Source organism: Macrotis lagotis, chromosome X, assembly GCF_037893015.1.
Source record: "Macrotis lagotis isolate mMagLag1 chromosome X, bilby.v1.9.chrom.fasta, whole genome shotgun sequence".
In the NCBI taxonomy this organism is placed as follows: domain Eukaryota; kingdom Metazoa; phylum Chordata; class Mammalia; order Peramelemorphia; family Peramelidae; genus Macrotis; species Macrotis lagotis.
The window spans coordinates 224,557,835-224,576,331 of record NC_133666.1 but is presented as its reverse complement, the minus strand read 5'-3'; the positions used below and the strand labels follow the sequence as shown (position 1 = coordinate 224,576,331).

The window sequence follows — 18,497 nt, the reverse complement described above, 5'->3', positions numbered from 1 at the left end:
GAAATGTTTGCTATTCCACAGAATTTTCAAGTTCTTCTCATTCAATAAAATAACTGCATTTCTTCTGCCTTACTGTTTTGATGTTTTAGCATATTCAAAAGCTCTTTAATAGTATTTGTTTCAATCTTCCTACAATTTCCTGTTTGCTTTAGATTTGAGACTTATACATACACTTGGCTGAGTGTTCCTTTTATTCTTGTTTGATGATCTATCGATAATACCATCCATTGTTTATGATTTTTGGAAAACAGATTTCTCAAGAATTTTAGCATGCTTACTCTTAAGAATACTTTTATGTCAACATGAGGCCAAACTAAGATTTTCATTCTTTATACCCCCAATTTTTTCAACTTCTTCACTCCTCTCAAAAAAATTTAAAAAACTACAAATTGGGAAATTTTTTAAAGTAAAAATTTGTTTTTAAATAGTATTTTAAAATATTTAAAATACTTAAAACTATTTTTAAAATCATAATCTCAACTTTTGTTATGTGGACACCTTTGAAAATGATGGTCAGGGTATCATAATTATGTTATATGCTTAACATATGGCTAGTCCTTACCACAAATGCATCTTCATGGCTATGATAACTTTGCTTCTGGGTCCCTCTAGTTTTTCTTTCCTTTGGTCTATATATCCTGATGTTCATTGTTGACCTTTTTAAAAGAGCTGTGGCATCTACATTCCCCCACCTAATCAGTTTAATTTTCTAGTATAAATTGATATTCCTAATTTTGCATGATTAGAAAGACAAGTCAGTGCATTTTAAAATTTAAAAATTATGACTTTAAAATGAGATATTAGTTTTAAGTACTTTATAAATGTTTTATTCATTCACATAACAATTGAGGTATATATTGTCAGTGCCATAAATAGTTTTTGTAATGGGGGCCTATTCCTTAGAATATGCTTGGATTTTTTCTTCCTAATTATTTATAGAAAATATGGACAGATATTTCTTGTCTGGTACTGACTCTATATGTAGGATTAAAACTGGCCAATGAAAGTCCAGTCCTCTCATTATGCTTCTACCCATAATGTGACTGATGTAATATAGAAAGAGCTATGATTCTTTCAAAAATGTTATATCTAAATTGTATATGTGTAGCCTATAATTTGTATCATGGGAATCTTTGATTCAATAAAATCATACTTCCATGTAAGTTTGGAGTTTGTATTCCTTGAGACTATTTATCTATGTTTGTATTAGAAGTTATTTATGGTTTGTCCTGTAGGCTCCCAGGGATCTTCCTTTGTTTATCTAACAAATTAAAGTTGCCAATGTCTACTTAAGATTTTTTCTTTGAGGTAAATTAGTTTTTTATAAAATTAGAAGCACAATTATGTCATTGAAATTATTCTGTTGCAATTCTAGGAACTGAGGACTGCTGAAACTGTGGGCCGCACTCTCATATCTCCTGCTATTTCAGGGAAAGATTTTATAAAATCCAAAGGCACATTGATTTTTGAACCTGGCCAGAGAAATGCTGTGATAGATGTCATGCTAACTCCAGAGACAGAATCTTTAAATCCATATCCTAAACGTTTCCAGGTTGTGCTTTCTGACCCTGTAGGTGGGGCCAGAATAGACAAAGTGTATGGCTCTGCTAATGTCACTATTGTGTCTGATACTGATTCTCAGTCCTTTTGGGGGCTTGCTGATCAGCTACACCAGCCACTGGATGAAGATATTTTGATCAGAGTGCTCCACAACCTAAATCTCAAAGTAGCTACTGAAAACACAGATGAACAACTCAGTGCTGTCTTGTATCTAATAGATAAGGTAAGCATTTTAAAAAACTAATTAGTGGCCTCCTTGAAATTGTATATGAATTAAATGGTCTATATGGCATATAACTGTGTGCTAGGATTGAATCTATCTTCTCACTGTAACTGTGAGTAGTATGGAGCCAGGAGTAAGTTGGAATCTCATCATTGTGGCGGTGGAAAGGTCATTTGGGCTGGGACTTGAAGAACTAGTTTCTAGGCCTGGAACTTCCATATGCTGTATCACCATCGGGAAATCATTATTTCTCAAGCACTTTCCTACTTTAGATCCTATAGTTCTTTCTTATGTCTAAACTATCACAGCAGCCAGGAGTGGTCTTGGACTCCTGTAATCCTCTGCTCCTGGGGAAGCAGGATCCCTCTTTTCTAATGTAGGGTTAGATACAATTAAACATCTGCACTAAGTCCCACACTCAAATGGTGAGCCTCTAGGACCAGTGGTCATCAGACTTCCCAGGGAGGTTCGAACCACCCCCCATTGGAAAAACAGAACAGGATAAATAAGGCTTTTGTATCAGTCAGCATTGCAATTGGGCCCATGAAAGGTTAAGGTACTTCCAACTGGGTAAGATAGGGAAACCTATTCTCAAAAAGTGTAATGAAATGAAATAGAATAAAATAATAAGATAAAATCAAGCAGTAACAACTGTATTTTCTCATTGTGTTTCTTGAGTAATGGGAGCATTAGCAAACGGATGACCCTGGAGTTATTTAAGATTATTGTACCCTAATATTTTATTAGGGTACTAAGCAGTTCTGTTTTTTTTTTAGTACAAGATATTTCTGATGGACTAAAGATAAGGGACCTAAAGAATTTAACATCTCTGTTGAACACTTGGTGTCATTAAGCTTGACTGAGATCCAAAATATTGTACAACAAGAAGGTTAGCAATAGTGGAAAAGACCAGAAGTGTGAGCCTGGAAGTAGATCAAAGATAATCAAGATAGAGGCTGTTTTAGGAATGGGAAGTGAAGAGGAAAATGGTTGTGAATTTAGTTAATTGATAGAAGCCCTAGGTGAAGGAATTTCCAAGTCTTAGTAAAATATGAGTCTGGAAGAATAAGGTCAAGTTAAGACAGTCCCACATGGGCTCTTGCCAAACAAATATAATTCTCCCACAAATACTTTGTGTTTTATTTCTTTAGTTACAATAAGGTGAAAATGTGGGAGGTACAGCATGTATAATCATCTTTGACAAAATAATCTAGAATCAAGCAAAGTATAGGACAAAAATGATAATTTTAATAATTTACATAAAAAGGGACAGAAGTTTTATTACATTTGCATGTAAATTTGTTAATTCCTTTAGCCTCTATTTTCCTGTAACATCTGTAAAGTAAAGGGGTTACTTCTCTGAGACTTCTTCCAGCTCCATCTCTCTGACATTGGGTCAAAACATAGCACTATTATTGCTTCATAATCTCAAAAATATAATTACTATGTAATCTCTATTACCCCATGTTTCTGAAGTCAAATCATTTGACTTAATACAACTTATTTCTTTATTTAATATTATTCTGTGTATACATTTTCATTTTACATTTTGACACTTTATAAGAGAAGCATTTTGTACCAAAGAGGTAGAAAAAACATTAGTATATATTCAGAGCTCAAAAATTCTCAAAAACTTTTGAGTTTTCCTTTCTTCCAATATTCATAGTACCCAAGAAAAATAATTAAGAGAAAAAAGAGCAAATATAACTATAACTAGCTTTATGGATGTGAAAAGGGAAATTATAGGTCTTTTTTGGACATTTGCTATTGTCGAGATGCCTGATGAATTCCTTGGTGCCTTCTTAACAAGTCTCATTTCCTGGGCAGGCCCTCTGAGTCCTTTTCTCCTGGGAGAGTACACAGAACTAACAATGATTATCCAGCAAATTCAAAGGAAATCATGTGAACAACTTTTGGTTTTATAGAAATACATAGGCAAATAACTTTGTTTCTTTTGATTATAACTTGGATTTATAACCATTCTTTTCAGGTCTGTACCCTATCATTTTCCAAACCAAAAAAATTACTGTAGGTTAAAACTAACCATTTAAAATTCTCTGTAGAAGAGATAAGTTGGAAAAAAGCATAATATACCCTACAAAGGTCAGTTTTTGCCAAATGGCTTTAAAAACCAGCAGGAATGGCTTGTGTCAGAATTTTTTTGCTAATGATTAGACCTCTTGTGATTATGATAATTTTGAAGGGGCAATAGGAAGAAAAAAAGTGTAATTGATTTCTATAAAGGAAAAGCAGCTCTAAACTGCTTTTAAGCATTATTTTTAAAACATTATATTAGATTTTTCATTTTAGAAATTTATATGAGAGCCATATATTGCTGATAGACACTTGAAACTTGTTTACATGAATTTGTGTAGACAGTTTTTGATAGCTGTTTATGGATTCACTGGGTAAAGAGAAACAGTAAGTAAACTGTAGCAAATAGATTAAGATATCCAAATTTCAAAGGCATGAATTACAGAACTCAATTACCAGAGATGCCCACGATGAGAAAATCTAATTAGCTTTGTTTCTTCCTTATACTTATCAGTCAATGTAATTTTCTCTCATACATTAACAATTTCCATGAAATGACACCCAAAAATTTTAGAGAAAAGATATTGTAAAAAGTCAGAATAGAAAAATATGACTACATAAAGAAAAACCATTCTTAGTGTATGCCAGTGGAAGTATATTGAATTTCAGTAGAAAATGTATAATTATTTCAAACAAAGCCAGTTTTGGTATCAAATATTTTTATAGTGTTAATACATATTTCTTAAACACCTTTTCTCTATTTCAGTCACACTGTCTTGAGAGTTTCTTGGGGCAATCAGAAGTTAGATAGATCACATAGTCAATATGGGTCTGAGGTAGGACTTGAATAGAGCCCTTTTGACTTCTGAAGCCAGTTTTTTTCTGCTGTACCAGTTACCTTTATAAAACTCCCTGTGACAAAATGGGCTCTTAAATATGTGGATATTTGTAAATATGTCACATTATATAATCCATAGCAACCCTGAAGTCATTGTTCAGATGGTGTTTATATCCTTATAACTATATATATGTATGTATATATATATATATATATGTATGTATTCTCTAACTAGAGATCATACATGTATACACAAACATATACCATTTTCTCTTCTGAACTTTAATCCATTTGTCTATTCAATATTTCAAACTGGGTGTCCTAGAGACCTCTCAAACTCAGCATGTTCCAAATTGAACTTTTCTTTCTCAAATCCATCCTTCTTCCAAAGGTCTCATTTCTATCAAGGTACTACCATCCTTCCGGTCTCCCAGGTTTGTAATGTTGGTACAATGTTTGACTTCTCTATCCTCCCTCACTTTATATATATCCAATCAGTTGTCAAATTTTCTTGTTTTCATTTCTACAATATTTCTCTGATCAAGCCTCTTCTATTTACATGGTTTTCATCTTGTTTCTGAACTCATCGCTTCCTACCTAGATTATTAAAATAGCTTCCTAATTAGTCTCACTGCCTCATATCTCTCCCTATTCCATTCTATCCCATTCATTACTGCAAAGTGGTTTTCTTAGGTTGCAAATCTGACCAAGGTGTAGTAACTTTCTGTAGCCTCTAGAATAAAATATAAATTCCTCTCCCAAACCTTTAAAGCCCTTCATATTCTGACTTTGGCCTATCTTTCCAGTCTTTTTAGACTTTTCTTTTTCTTTTTTCCTACAGTCTCCTATCCAGTAAAACTGTCCATCTCTTTATTCCTCATCTGTGGCCCTTTATTTCCCTTCTCAGTAGCTTTTCAGTGACTGTTCCATAATTTCTCCCAATCTTACTTTTTCCAGATGCAGTTCAAACACCATCTGTTGTTTGAAATCTTTTCTGATTTCCCCAAATATAAGTACTTTACTTCCCAAACTATCTTATGCTTAACTTTGTATTATATACAAATAAATACTTTATATTTATTTAAATTTGTTCTGGATATATTTATAGACTTACTCATCTTTCCCATCATAATGTGAGAGGGATTGTTTCATCTTTGTATCTTCAATGCTTGACACAAAACTCAGGCACATAGTAGGTGCTTGCTTACTGATTGATGCATTATAAATTACATTATGTTCAGTCATTACTGAACACTTTCTTTGTTTCCAACTGTTATGATGTTATGAAGTGAAATTCCATTTCATATGTATCATAAACATTAAATTTGAATTTTCTTCTAATATTTTTCACCACACATGTAGTGTATCATAGAATATTGTTGACTTTTCCTCCTAGGTGTCCTCACATTCTCCACAAACATTCCCACATTACTCCATTTTTAGCATACACATTATTACAAATAAAATTTTTCAAACCAGTTTAATGATACCAAAGAATTTAATATTTAGATCTAGAAGTAGTTTTTAAAATTACCCTATCCTACCTACTCATTTTGTAGTTAAAGAAACTGAGACAAAAACAGATTAAATACCTTGGTCATGGTCAGGCAGGTATTGAGTAGTAGGACCAGGATTTAATCTCAGATCATGTAATTCCAAAGCCATCCTCTTTCTAGTATATTCCTGCTGCCATGATTGATAACTGCCTTAAAAAATCACCAGATCTCACTGTAATGCTAATTAATTACCCATGTTCCAACACTTATTTCTCAACCTGGGTGCACCTAGTGATGTTTTTGTTTGTTTGTTTTTCTTGTATTTGTAGAATCAATTAATGACACTTTGGCAGGGTATACCTATAATTTATGAAGCCATAATTTTATTGCTCTTTCTTTGAATTATTGTGACTAGGGATGTAATTAAAGCACAATTCCTTCCAAATTCTTCACTATCACCTTCTCAGTATTTATTGCTCTATGCTTCCAAAGATGTTCATTAGGGACTTAAGAGTTGTCTACCATTTTGCCTTTCTTCTTTCTTAGTCCATTTACTTAGTCCATTTAGATAGATGATAGATAGGTAGGTACATAAAACATTTATTAAGCACTTACTACATATATTCTAGGTACTATGCCAAATAAAGCTGATACTATAAATACAAGCTAAGAAGACTGATAGGTCCTACCTTCAAGGAGCTTACATTCTAATACAGGAAGACAACACTTAAGGGAAGCTGAAAAACAGAAGAGAAAATAAGGGGGGGGTAGGAAGATACCATAGGAAAAAAGTAGAGATGAAGAAATCTAGAGCGAAAGGAGACAGGAATGAATAATCCTCTCTTTTATCTCTGTTTAGTTTTAAAAAAATTTTCCTGACATAAATGTTTTTTCATATATCTTCTTTACAAAATCAATCTTGAATATAGGGAAATACGAAAAAAGGCTTCATATTCTAAGCTTCTCTAAGTAATTTTAGTTTACATTATTTAGTTTACATAATTTTGGAGATAATTATATTTAAACAGTGATGACTTTTTTTGTATCTGCAGCCCAGTTTTCTGCTATCACCTATCTCACTTTTTAAGATGTTAAGATCCTGAAACATAGAGGATCTTTGTTCAGTACATAATAATTTGTAGTTTATTAGGATAGGAATTAAAGAAAACCATTGGGGGACTTATGGTAACTGTGGTTGGAAAAGAGAATTGTGGTGTATGGGGAATGGAGGGTTACCTATTCTTTTACTGACTTGCTAGACGTCCTCCATAGAATCTTTCCCTCATGTGTCTGAAACAAGTAGTTAATAAGGACTTATGATGTGCCAGTCACTCTACTAGGGAATACAAAAATTAAATAATGATACAATTCTTGCCCTTAAAGAGCTTATTTTATTTTAGGGATAATAAGGGATCTACACAAATAATATTAAGTAGAGTAGGATTGGAATAAAAGACAGAAATAGGCAAAATGATGTAGGAAATTTTGGGATGGAAATGTAAGAAACCTTGACTAGGATACTGAGGTAGAAACAAGTGAATGTCAACTTTTTAACCTGTTAAAATATTTACTCTCTGTGAAATACAGTCTCCTTGCTGTTCTTGCTTACACCGTCACTTTAAACATTTAATTAGGAATGTTATTATTAGTAGTAGTATGAAGTATTTTACCTAATGCAAAAAATAAGATTAAATTAGCAGTATCTTCATTAGAATCATCTCATGGTAGTGAACTGTTCCAACCATTCTGGAAAGCGATTTGGGAATTATGCCCCAACAGTTATAAAACTGTGATCTAGCAATACCACTGCCAGGTCTCTTTCCCAAAGACAGCCAAAAAAAGAGAGAAAAGGACCTATTTGTACAAAAACATTTATTTAGTAGTGTCTGCGACTTGGATATCAATTGGGAAATGACCAAACAAGCTGTGCCATATGATTGTAATAAAATATTGTGCTTTAAGAAATGATAAGCAGGATGATTTCAGAAAAACCTGGAAAGACTTGCATGACTTAATGCATAATAGTAAAGTGAGCAGATCGAGAACATTGTACAGTTTCAGCAATATTGCTCAATAAAGAACTGTGAATGACCTTCCGTTGTCCATCCTTCCATCCTTCCTTTCTCCTTCCCTTCCTTCCTTCTTTCATCTCTTTCTTTCCTTTTTCTTTCCCTCTTTCTCTCTTCTTCCTCTTTCTCCTTTCTCTCTCTCTCTCTCTCTCTCTCTCTCTCCTTCCTTCCTTCCTTCCTTTATTTCCTTTCTTTCCTTTCTTTCCTTTCTTTCTTTCTTTCTTTCTTTCTTTCTTTCTTTCTTTCTTTCTTTCTTTCTTTCTTTCTTTCTTTCTTTTTCTTTCTTGTTTTTTTGTATCTCCTACCTTTTCCAATATATATACTTTCCCCCCTCCTCCTCCAAAAGTCATCCCTTATGATAAAGAATGCAAAAAAAAAAAAAAAACCCCAATGTGGCAAAACTAACCAACACATCAGCAACTCCAGCATTATATATACTATTGCATAACCATAGTCCTCCACCTTTGCAAGGAAGGGAAGAAGGTTTATTTTCACATTTCTTCTCTGAGTCCAAGCTTGGACAGTTTTACCGCATTCAGTTCCACTTGTTTTGGCAATTTTTTTTGTTCCATTTGTTTTGCTATAATTGTGAATATTGTTTTCTAGCACTGCTTTCTTCAGTTTGTATTAATTCACATGCCTTTTATAGCTTCATATTTATCATTAGAGAAAATCAATATTATATTATTGAATTAAATCAGTATACATAATTTCTTTTAATCATTCTCCAATTGTACCTTGTTTCTATTTCTTTTTTTGAGTAAAAAAGTGTAGCTATAAATATTTTGTTACAAATAGGACCTTTTGTTTTTTCTTCAAGATCCTCCTTATAGATACATAGAAAGAATTTCTGTGTAAAAAGTTTATAGATATTTTAGTCACTTTCTTAGCATAATTTATGAATAATTTAAAAAATAAAAAAATATTCATCTTATTGTGGTTTAATATTCAACATGCCTACTAAAAATACTTTTAGCCCGAGCCTTTGATTTTATTGGCATAGGTAAATTCACTGATAAAATTCCTTAAATCTATACAAATCAGAACCTTTTTTTACAATTTAAATTCTCATTGAGTTGCGTAGGTCAGTGAAGGGTTAAATAATTTGATATGCCAGAGGCAGAGCTTGAACTTGGGACCTTCTGACTCTGAGGTCAGCTCCGTTTGTACATGATGGTATGTCTCTCCAAAAAATATGTTATGAAGTATTGATGAATAGAAAAAAAATATTTTATGAATCTAATATGGTATCTTATTTCTGTCTTTCCTAGATAGCAGTTGAAGGCAAAAAGCAAGTTTTCACTGTTAAAAGCAGAAGTCTTTTTTATGACATCCTTTGTACTCTAATTAACCCACAACGTAAGGACACTAGGGGCTTCAGCCATTTTGCAGACGTGACTGAGAAGTTTGCCTTTGCTCTTCTGACTGATGTTAACTGTGGATCTCCTGGTGAAAAGTGACTATCTTTTGTCATTTATACAATTATGTGATGAAATTACTTAACTATTTCCTATATCTAGACAATAATATAATATGTAGTAAATGTGTATGTGTGCATGTATCTATAAATACAAATTACTACTCTTGCATTTCTCAATGGTTCAAAGTTTCTTTAAAAATAAAATATTTATATTGTTAACTCCCACTAGATCATATAATAGATAAAAGTAAAATCCTAAATGGAAAACAGATGAAAATAACTCAACTTCCAAGTTTTAGCACCGATCCATAGTGTTGCTTTGTAATTCTGATATGATTTTCCCAATGAAACTATTGTTGAGTGTCATATGTAAATTAAATATGTTCTAGCCATGCCTAGGTTGCCACTTAGAGCTGATCCTCAACCTTGAAAATGACATTTAAGTTCATAATAGGGATCTGGCAAAAGAAAAAAGTCAAAAGAAAAAATATCTAAATTGAAAAGTATGGCTGACACCCTTTCATAAAGAATGATGGATGCTTAAAGGTGAATCTTTAGGTTCAAATTAGGTGTTTAAGTGGCATAGTATAGAATGTCTTGATTCTCTGAGTACAAAGCCTGCCTTGGATACCTACTGTCTTCCTGGGCAATATATTTAATTTCTTTCAGCCTCAATTTCTTCATCTGTAAAGTGGTTATAATAGTACCTTCTTAAAAGGATTTTGTGACTATTAAAAGATATAATACATTTATAATTTTACATGGCGTTGTCATCACACTGTTGCACCAGAGCTGGAGGGCACTTTCACTCTGGGCTGAGATTGCCCCCAACCTGTCTTGGAACCAGCAGATTTAGACCCTAGGGAAAGACTTTTTGTTTTAGGATTATATTCAGTTCCGCTCAAGTCCTAAGCATAAACAAGTTGTGAGAGAATATACTTCTTCCACTCACCACTTTGGCTCTTGAGCCCCAATTTTTGCATTTCCTTGGACACAATTAGCTATTCACAATAATTCCATTTTTAGGTCTTAAACACAACCACCTACTTAACAAAAAACTAAAAAAAGTAACATCCCTTATGTTAAAGTTAACTGCATGCAAATAGCGAGTATATTATAAACCTGGGTTGCACTTCCACCAGTGTGCCTTCAGTCTGTTGGGAATATCCTTACTGAAACCTAGTAATGAGATGCAAGAGTGAAGAAAATCCATGTTCTCAGAATAATTCATAACTCTGGAGCTACAAACTTCTGATTGTTTTTTCCTTTCTAAGGAAGTGTCAAAAGTTCCTAAGTGAATGAACTTTGTTAAATACATGCTTCTTTTGTTAAAATGAGATGACCCACTTTGTAGTTGACTAATACCTCACTAGGAATAGCTTCTTAACCAAATTAGTGGATCCACTGATTGGTTTCTCTGATTTTCTACTTTCAGTCTATTCTTTTGTTCAGTTAGACTTTCTTCTTAATAGCAACTAGAATATCCATCATTTCTAATTTTAAATTTTGCTGAAACAGTTGTGAAATTAGTTTTTCACATCTTTCTTGTTCTTATCTTTTTGGGGTCAGTTATGGCTTCCTTCTGATACTGACCTTAACTTATGATTAGTAATCAGATTCTCAAATCATGCAACAGTACTAACATTTATATATCTTCCCAGTTAAAATTCAACAACAATAGGCCACACCAGAACCCTGAATTTTATGAATTCCTTCCAACTCTCTCAAGATTTGTCTCAGAGCTCTGAGCAGTCTTAATTTAGCAACAAACCTTAAAGGATAAATATATAACACATGAAAAGAACTTTGTGAACTACAAAGGGCTATATAAATATTACCTATTATAATTATTCAAAGCAAAATATAACTGCTATATTCATCTGGTAGAAAAAAGGAAGTGGTCTTCATTATTTTAATCTGAGCCTAAAAAAATCAAATAAAACAAACATATCCATATTCATAGTAGAACAGAAAAAGAGAACTGTATGTAATTTTACAGATCTCTTTTGTTTACTACTTAAGTTTCTTTTTAAGTATATAAATTTAGCCTGTAGCTTTCTAAACTGCCTTGTTTCTTTCTGGTCTTCTTTTTGTTGTCTTCTTTGCATTAAAAAGATTCTTCAATTAGTCTTCTATTTTTTAAATAAGGTTCACTTTATAATTTTTTTCTTTTTTTTAGTTTTCTTTTTTAATTTAATATTTATTCTCATTTTGTACAAATGTTTTTTTACATTAATAAAATATTCTTGTTTAAGAGTAAATGAAATACCCCCTCCCCTCATAAATATATACTTGCTTGAGCGATAAAGTAAAGGGGAGAGAAAAAATTAAAATTAAAAAAATAATAGTAATAATTGTAGGTATAGCCAGGTGGTGCAATGGACGGAGCACCAGCCCTGGAGCCACTAGCACCTGAGCCCACATCCGGGCCTTGTACACCCAACAATCACCCAGCTGTGTGACATGCAAGCCACCCAAACCCCACTGCCCTGCAAAAACCAAAAAAAAAAAAAAGAGAGAGAAAGAAAGAAAGAAAAAAACAGACCCAAAATAAAATAAAATAGTAATAATAGTAGGGGTGAATGGGTGGCAGACAAAGCATTGGCCCTTGAGCCAGGAGCACTCGGGTCCAAATCTGGCCTCAGACACCCAACAATCACCCTGCTATGCGGCCCCAGGCAGGCCACCCAGCCCCATTTGCCCTGCACCCCCCCCCCAAATAATAATAATAAAAAATGTGCTTGAGTCTTTGTTCCAACACCAACAACTCTGTCGCGGGTAGATCACATTCTTTATGATAAGTCCATCACAAAAGTTACTTCCATATTTTTCCACCATTGCCTTTGCTGATAGCAGATCCCTCCTTTTGTATTTCTCCACTACCATGTACTATATTTTCTCTCTCCTTTCACTCTGACTCTGCTGTAGGGTAGTTGAGTGGTGCAGCAGACAGATCCCTGGCTCTGGGGCCAAGAGGCCCTGAGCCCCCATACCACCCCTTAGGCCTATCATCCACCTGGCCCTATGGTCCCGCACAGGCCTTCCAATCCCAGCCCCTTGAAAGAAGTAAAAAAGAAAATGTGTTATAACTGACCACTCCCCCCCCCCCATGGTCCATCCTCTCCTTCTTTATTCACATCCCCACCCCTTCCCCTTGCTCCCCACCTCCTTCTTACTCCAGATGCCTATACCCCATTGAGTATATATGCTGTTTCCTCTCCTAACCACCTCTGATGATAGCAAAGTTTTCCTCATTCCCCTTTGCCTTCCCCCCTTCCATATCATTGCAATAGTTCATTGTAATAAAGAAAAATCTCATTATATGAAATATCTTGGCCTATTCCCCTTCTCCTTTTTCTTTCTCCCATTACATTTCCCTTTTTTTTTCTATTGACTCCATTTTTACACCATATTTTATCTTTGAATTCTGCTTTCTCCTGTGCTTCAACTATAAAAGCTCCCTCTACCGGCTCTATTAACTGAGAAGGTTCATAGGAGTATTATCAATATCATTTTTCTATGTAGGAATACATGTAGTTCATCATCATTAAGTCCCTCATATTTTCCCCTTTTCCTCCAATCTCTATGCTTCACCTGAGTCCTGTATCTGAAGACCAAACCTTCTGTTCAGCTCTGGCCATTCCAACAGGAACATTTGAAATTCCCCTGGTTCATTGAAAGTCCATCTTTATCCTTGGAAGAGGACATTCAGCCTTGCTGGGTAGTTGATTCTTGGCTGCATTCTAAGCTCTTTTGCCTTCCGGTATATTGTATTCCAAGCCCTACGAGCTTCCAATGTAGTTGCTGCTAAGTCCTGTGTGATCCTGACTGCAGCTCCACGATATTTGAACTGTGTCCTTCTGGCTGCTTGTAATATTTTCTCTTTGACTTGGGAGTTCTGGAACTTGGCTATAATATTCCTAGGGGTTGTTTTTTTGGGATCTCTTTCTCTGGGGGATCGGTGGATTCTCTCCATTTCTATTTTGCCCTCTGCTTCTAGAATATCAGGGCAATTTTCCCTGTAGTAATTCTTTGAAAATGATGTCAAAGCTCTTTTCCTGATCATGACTTTCAGGTATTCCAATAATTTTTACATTATCTTTCCTAAGTCTGTTTTCCATATCAGTTGTTTTTTCCATGAGATATTTCACATTTTCTTCTAATTTTTCATTTTTTTGGTTTTGAAGTATTGATTCCTGATTTCTGGTAAATTCATCAATCTCCCTGAATTCTATTCTTTGTCTGAAGGATTTGTTCTCCTCAGAGAGTTTTCTTATCTTTCTTTTTCCATTTGGCCAATTTTGTTTTTTGAATCATTCCTCTCCTCCATAACTTTTTGAACTGTTTTATCCATTTGACATAAGCTGGTTTTTAGCATGCTATTTTCTTCAGCATTTTTTTTTTTTGGATTTCCTTGACTAGGCTGCTGACTTCATTTTCATGTTTTTCCTGCATCTCTCTCTCCTTTCTTTTCTCAGTTTTTCTTCTAACTCCCTTATTTGATTTTCAAAGTCTTTTTTGAGCTCTGTCATAGCCTGAGCCCATTTTCTGTTTTTCTTGAAGTCTTTAGATGCAGGAGCTTGTGCTTCCTCATCTTCAGACTGAGTATTTTGATCCTTCTTGAGCTCATTTGCAAAATATTTCTCAATGGTGTTCCTCTTTTTTCTCTGCTTGCTCATTTTCCCAGCCTGAGCCTGGTTTTGGGGTGCTTCCTGAGTTTTTGGGACACTCCCACAAGGGTCTCAGTGTGTGAGGCCCTGTCCTCCCTCCTGGTCTGTGAATGACCATATGTGTCCCCCTCTGCCAAGGGGCCGAGGTGGGGGGGCCCTGCTGTTCTATTGGGGGGGGTTAGACTGCGATCAGTATCTGAATGTGGTCAGAGCCCCAGAGTCCTGTTCCAGGGGCAGAGGACAGAGCTCTGCAGTCTCTCTCTCTTCACTCCCCTCCCTAGGTTCAATGGGCTCATGGCCTGGGGCTCCTGCTTACTGGCTCTGCCTGCTTCTGTTCCTGGATCTTGGATGTGCTGGGCAAGCTGCTGGCTGTGTGCCCTGAGGGCTGGGCTCCCCTGCTCGCTCTGGCAGAGGTTCCCCCCCGCCCCGCTGTTCCCCCACTTTGTGCCCGGTGCTCCCAGGCTCAGAAGACCCCCCCACTGCTGTGAGCTGTGGCTCCCAGTGCCCTGGGGTTGCCTCCAGGAGGCTGAAGTTCTTTTGCTCTGGCGGGCCACCCCTCTGGCAGCTGCCCCTCTGACCCTGGGGAGCAGAGCCTTTCTGCTCTTTTCCAGGTTACCTTGAGTAGGAGAACTGCCTCACTGGGTCCCTTTGTGGGTTCTGTCTTTTGAAAATTTAGTTAAAGTCCTTAGCTTATGAGTTTTATCAGAGAACGATCCTTTCTGGTCGCCATCTTGGCTCTTACCCCCTCACTTCATAATTTTTGAGAAGCCCTCTTTTTGTTGTCTTTTTTTGCCATTAAAATGATTCACTTAGTCTTCTATTTTTAAATAAGTTTCACTTTAATATTTTTTGTTTTAGATTTTTGCAAGGCAAGGGGGTTAAGTAATTTGCCCAAGGTTACACAGCCAGGTAATTAGTCTCTGAGGTTAGATTTGAACTCAGGACCTCCTGATTTCAAGGCCGGTGCTCTATTCACTGCACCACTTACATGCTCCTCACTTTAATATTTTTAAGAAACCCTTTTTTTTCAATTAGTGTTCTATTTTTTTAAATAGGCTTGACTTTAATTTTTTTGAGAATCACTGTAAGATCCAACCATGTGTCCTATGGAATTTCATAGGGGAGAAAACACTCAATTAGCTATTTCTTTAGAGGGAAAATGAGAATTTATAAAATGCTTTACCATGTGTTTTTATTTCAAACTAGGCTCTGATTTAAATGATGAAGTATTAGACTGAATGAACATTCAATATTTTTCAAAATGTGTAAAACATATTTTGCATGTAAATCACTGAGATTTTTCTTTTATTTTTTGGTGCCAGTCTTCTAACTTGCTTGCTTATTAGACTTCTTAGTCATCCTGCTTCCATTGACTGGAAAATTTCCCTTTCTTCTCCTCTGTTAATCCATGTCCATAACTTGTGGCAAGACCTTGCTTGCTTAAAACTCATTTTACACCCTCCCCCCACACACACACTCTCACACAGAGAAACACACATACAAACACACACCCACTTTCCCCAAAGATGCTTTTGCTTTTAGTTCACATATGCACCTTTCTATTCCCAAAATGAATGAATAAATTTTTATCTACTTCTGAAATGAAAAAAGTTTCCTATTTAAAAACCTTTTGACAAGTGATAATTTTTATTAAATAGCTATTTGCGTCAGGAATCAAATAGTAAATGCATTTTGTGTGTGTGTGTGTGTGTGTGTGTGTGTGTGTGTGTGTGTGTGTGTACACAGATTCCTTGAGAACATAAACCATTTCTTCTTTTCTACTCCCTCACTGAAGCTGGTCTAGTGTTGAATAGTACCTGACCCTGTCCTCTAAAATATTTACTTCAAAAAGAGCAAAAGTTGGCATAACAGAATTCCCCATAGTAGGTCCCAGAGTGGCAGTAGCAGTAAAACAAAAGGCATATATTTCCTCTGCTTCTTTTCTTGGAACCTGGTTTTCAGTAGAGTAGCTTAAATCTTTCTAACAAGGTATTTCTCATTAAGCAGAACATCCTTGCTTTCAAACCATGATTAATGCATAAGAATGGAGGAAGGGGAAAATACCAATGTTATAATTTATACAATGACGTCAAACCATAATTTTACTAGAAAATGAAATTAAAATTTTAAGTTATTTTTTTAGTCATTGAGGCATGATTAAACTAAAAAACTTGCGATATTTGGCTCACTAGTTTAAAAATGGAAAGAAAATAAAATGTTTATTACAAAGTGGATCATAATTATCAATTCCTTACTATATCATAAAATATTAAATTAAGTATATATAATATATCTATATACATATAATATAATGGCTTCTGAAATATGTCTGTCATTTTAAGGGAATATTTTATGGTGTCTGACAGCTTAAGTAAAAAAAACAAAGTATATATAAGAATGATAGCACTTTGCTTATCATTATTTAGTATTAATGTTATCCATTTAAAAGTCTTAAAAACAAAAAAAGATTTTTCTGGTACATTTTCATGTACATTTAGATATTAATATATTTTTGTAGTATTAAACTGATCTGAATAAAATAAAAAGGAAGATAAAGGCATCATACAGATTTTAAGGTAAAATAAGGCTGGATACATACCCTGAGTGTATAGTAAATGACCTTAATGTCTGTCTGGGGAGGATTTATTTTATTCAGGAGCTAACATGGTTTATTTTTAGGTACCAGAAAGTTTTTCATCATGGGAGCCACATGACCTTATTTTACCTTGAAATAATTTTAATTATAATATGTTTTGTAGCAGTCAGTATATTTCTGAATTTCAGTGAAATGGCAGAACTGTACCTTCATGGCTTTAATGACTAACAACAAACAACTAACAACAAATATATATCCCAAACTAAAAACAAATATATACCAACTAACAACAAACAAACAACAGCAAATATATACCAAACTAAAAACAGATATATACCAAATTTTGCAGAGTTAACTTAAATCTTTCTAAGAAGGTATTTTTCATGTCTGTGTTTATTTCTGTTTGTAGCCTTTTTTCAAAGGAATTGTTTCTTTTCTATTTCAACAGAAGCAAAACTATCCTTGACAAATGTCCATATTTGTCAATATTAGCTCTTCATTGGTATCCACAGCAAATCAATGGACACAAGTTTGAAGGAAAGGAGGGGGATTATATACAAGTTCCTGAACGATTTTTGGATGTCCCAGATACAAGTCTTATGGCTGATGAAAAGAGATGCAAATTAGTACAGTTTACAGAATATAGCAGCCAACAGTGGTTTATAACTGGTAACAATGTTCTAGCCCTGAAAAATAAGGTAGGTTTTTCATTTCAAAGTGATTTCTTGTTTTCATGGAATCTATGTTTGTCCTCTGTTAACCTCAGTGTTCTCAATTGGTTCATTTTTTTTCACCATTCTGATGTGCGTACTAAAGTAAAATCCCTTGTCCTCGTGGACATACCAGACATTATATCTGCTTGCTAAAAATGTCTTCTTTCTGTAGATAATATGTAGGATTTTACAGTTGAAATATAATTAAAATACATGTAAAATATTTGCTTGACCTTTTGAAAATGAAGTTCTAGAAAGTGATGATAAAAGAAAGTAATTCAATTTTAAGCTAATCCCAAATACTTAATGCCAAAAAACACAGTGAAGTCAGTAAGAAAAAAAACCAAGATGATTGGAATGGTGAGTTGTTCGTGATCTCAGTATTAATGTGAAATAAAATGTAATTATGTAACAATTAATGAAAAGCCATTGGGGCATTTTATTCATAAATGGCCTAAGGATTGTTGAATGGGGGAAAATTATAAGAATGAAGTAAAGATCTGAACTGAGGTTAAAGGGAGCTAATTTTGGTGATACTAACTGGAAAATATCCATGAAGTTTTACCATGATTATTTTAAAACCTTTTTTAATTAATTTTTTTAATGCTACAGGTTTTATCTTTGAGTGTGAAGGGTCAGAGTTCCTATCCATTGACAGACAACAATGAGGTCCTTTATCGGATTTATGCTCCAGAACACCGGATTGTTCCCCAGAAGTCCTTGTGTCTCCTTTGGAATCAGGCTGCTGCAAGGTACTTTGCACAACTGTAGCTTTTGTTTTCTAAAGTTCAGCATTACTTTGAGCTATATTTGAATATCATTTCTGTTACTCACTTCTGGTTAACTCCATGGAAAGAGGTAGAGAATGCTATGACAGT

At 34.5% G+C, this 18,497-nt stretch overlaps 1 protein-coding gene across 4 annotated transcripts in view; it reads left to right on the top strand.

Moving 5' to 3' along the window:
- LOC141502675 (adhesion G-protein coupled receptor V1-like) overlaps positions 1-18,497 on the top strand; it is a 456,940-nt gene that overhangs the window by 288,218 nt on the left and 150,225 nt on the right. For all 4 annotated transcript variants that reach the window (XM_074207517.1, XM_074207518.1, XM_074207514.1 and 1 more), the window contains 4 exons: positions 1,376-1,783; positions 9,492-9,676; positions 17,355-17,604; positions 18,232-18,371. In XM_074207517.1, the coding sequence (XP_074063618.1) occupies positions 1,376-1,783; positions 9,492-9,676; positions 17,355-17,604; positions 18,232-18,371 (983 nt within the window). The remainder of the gene's footprint in view (positions 1-1,375; positions 1,784-9,491; positions 9,677-17,354; positions 17,605-18,231; positions 18,372-18,497) is intronic.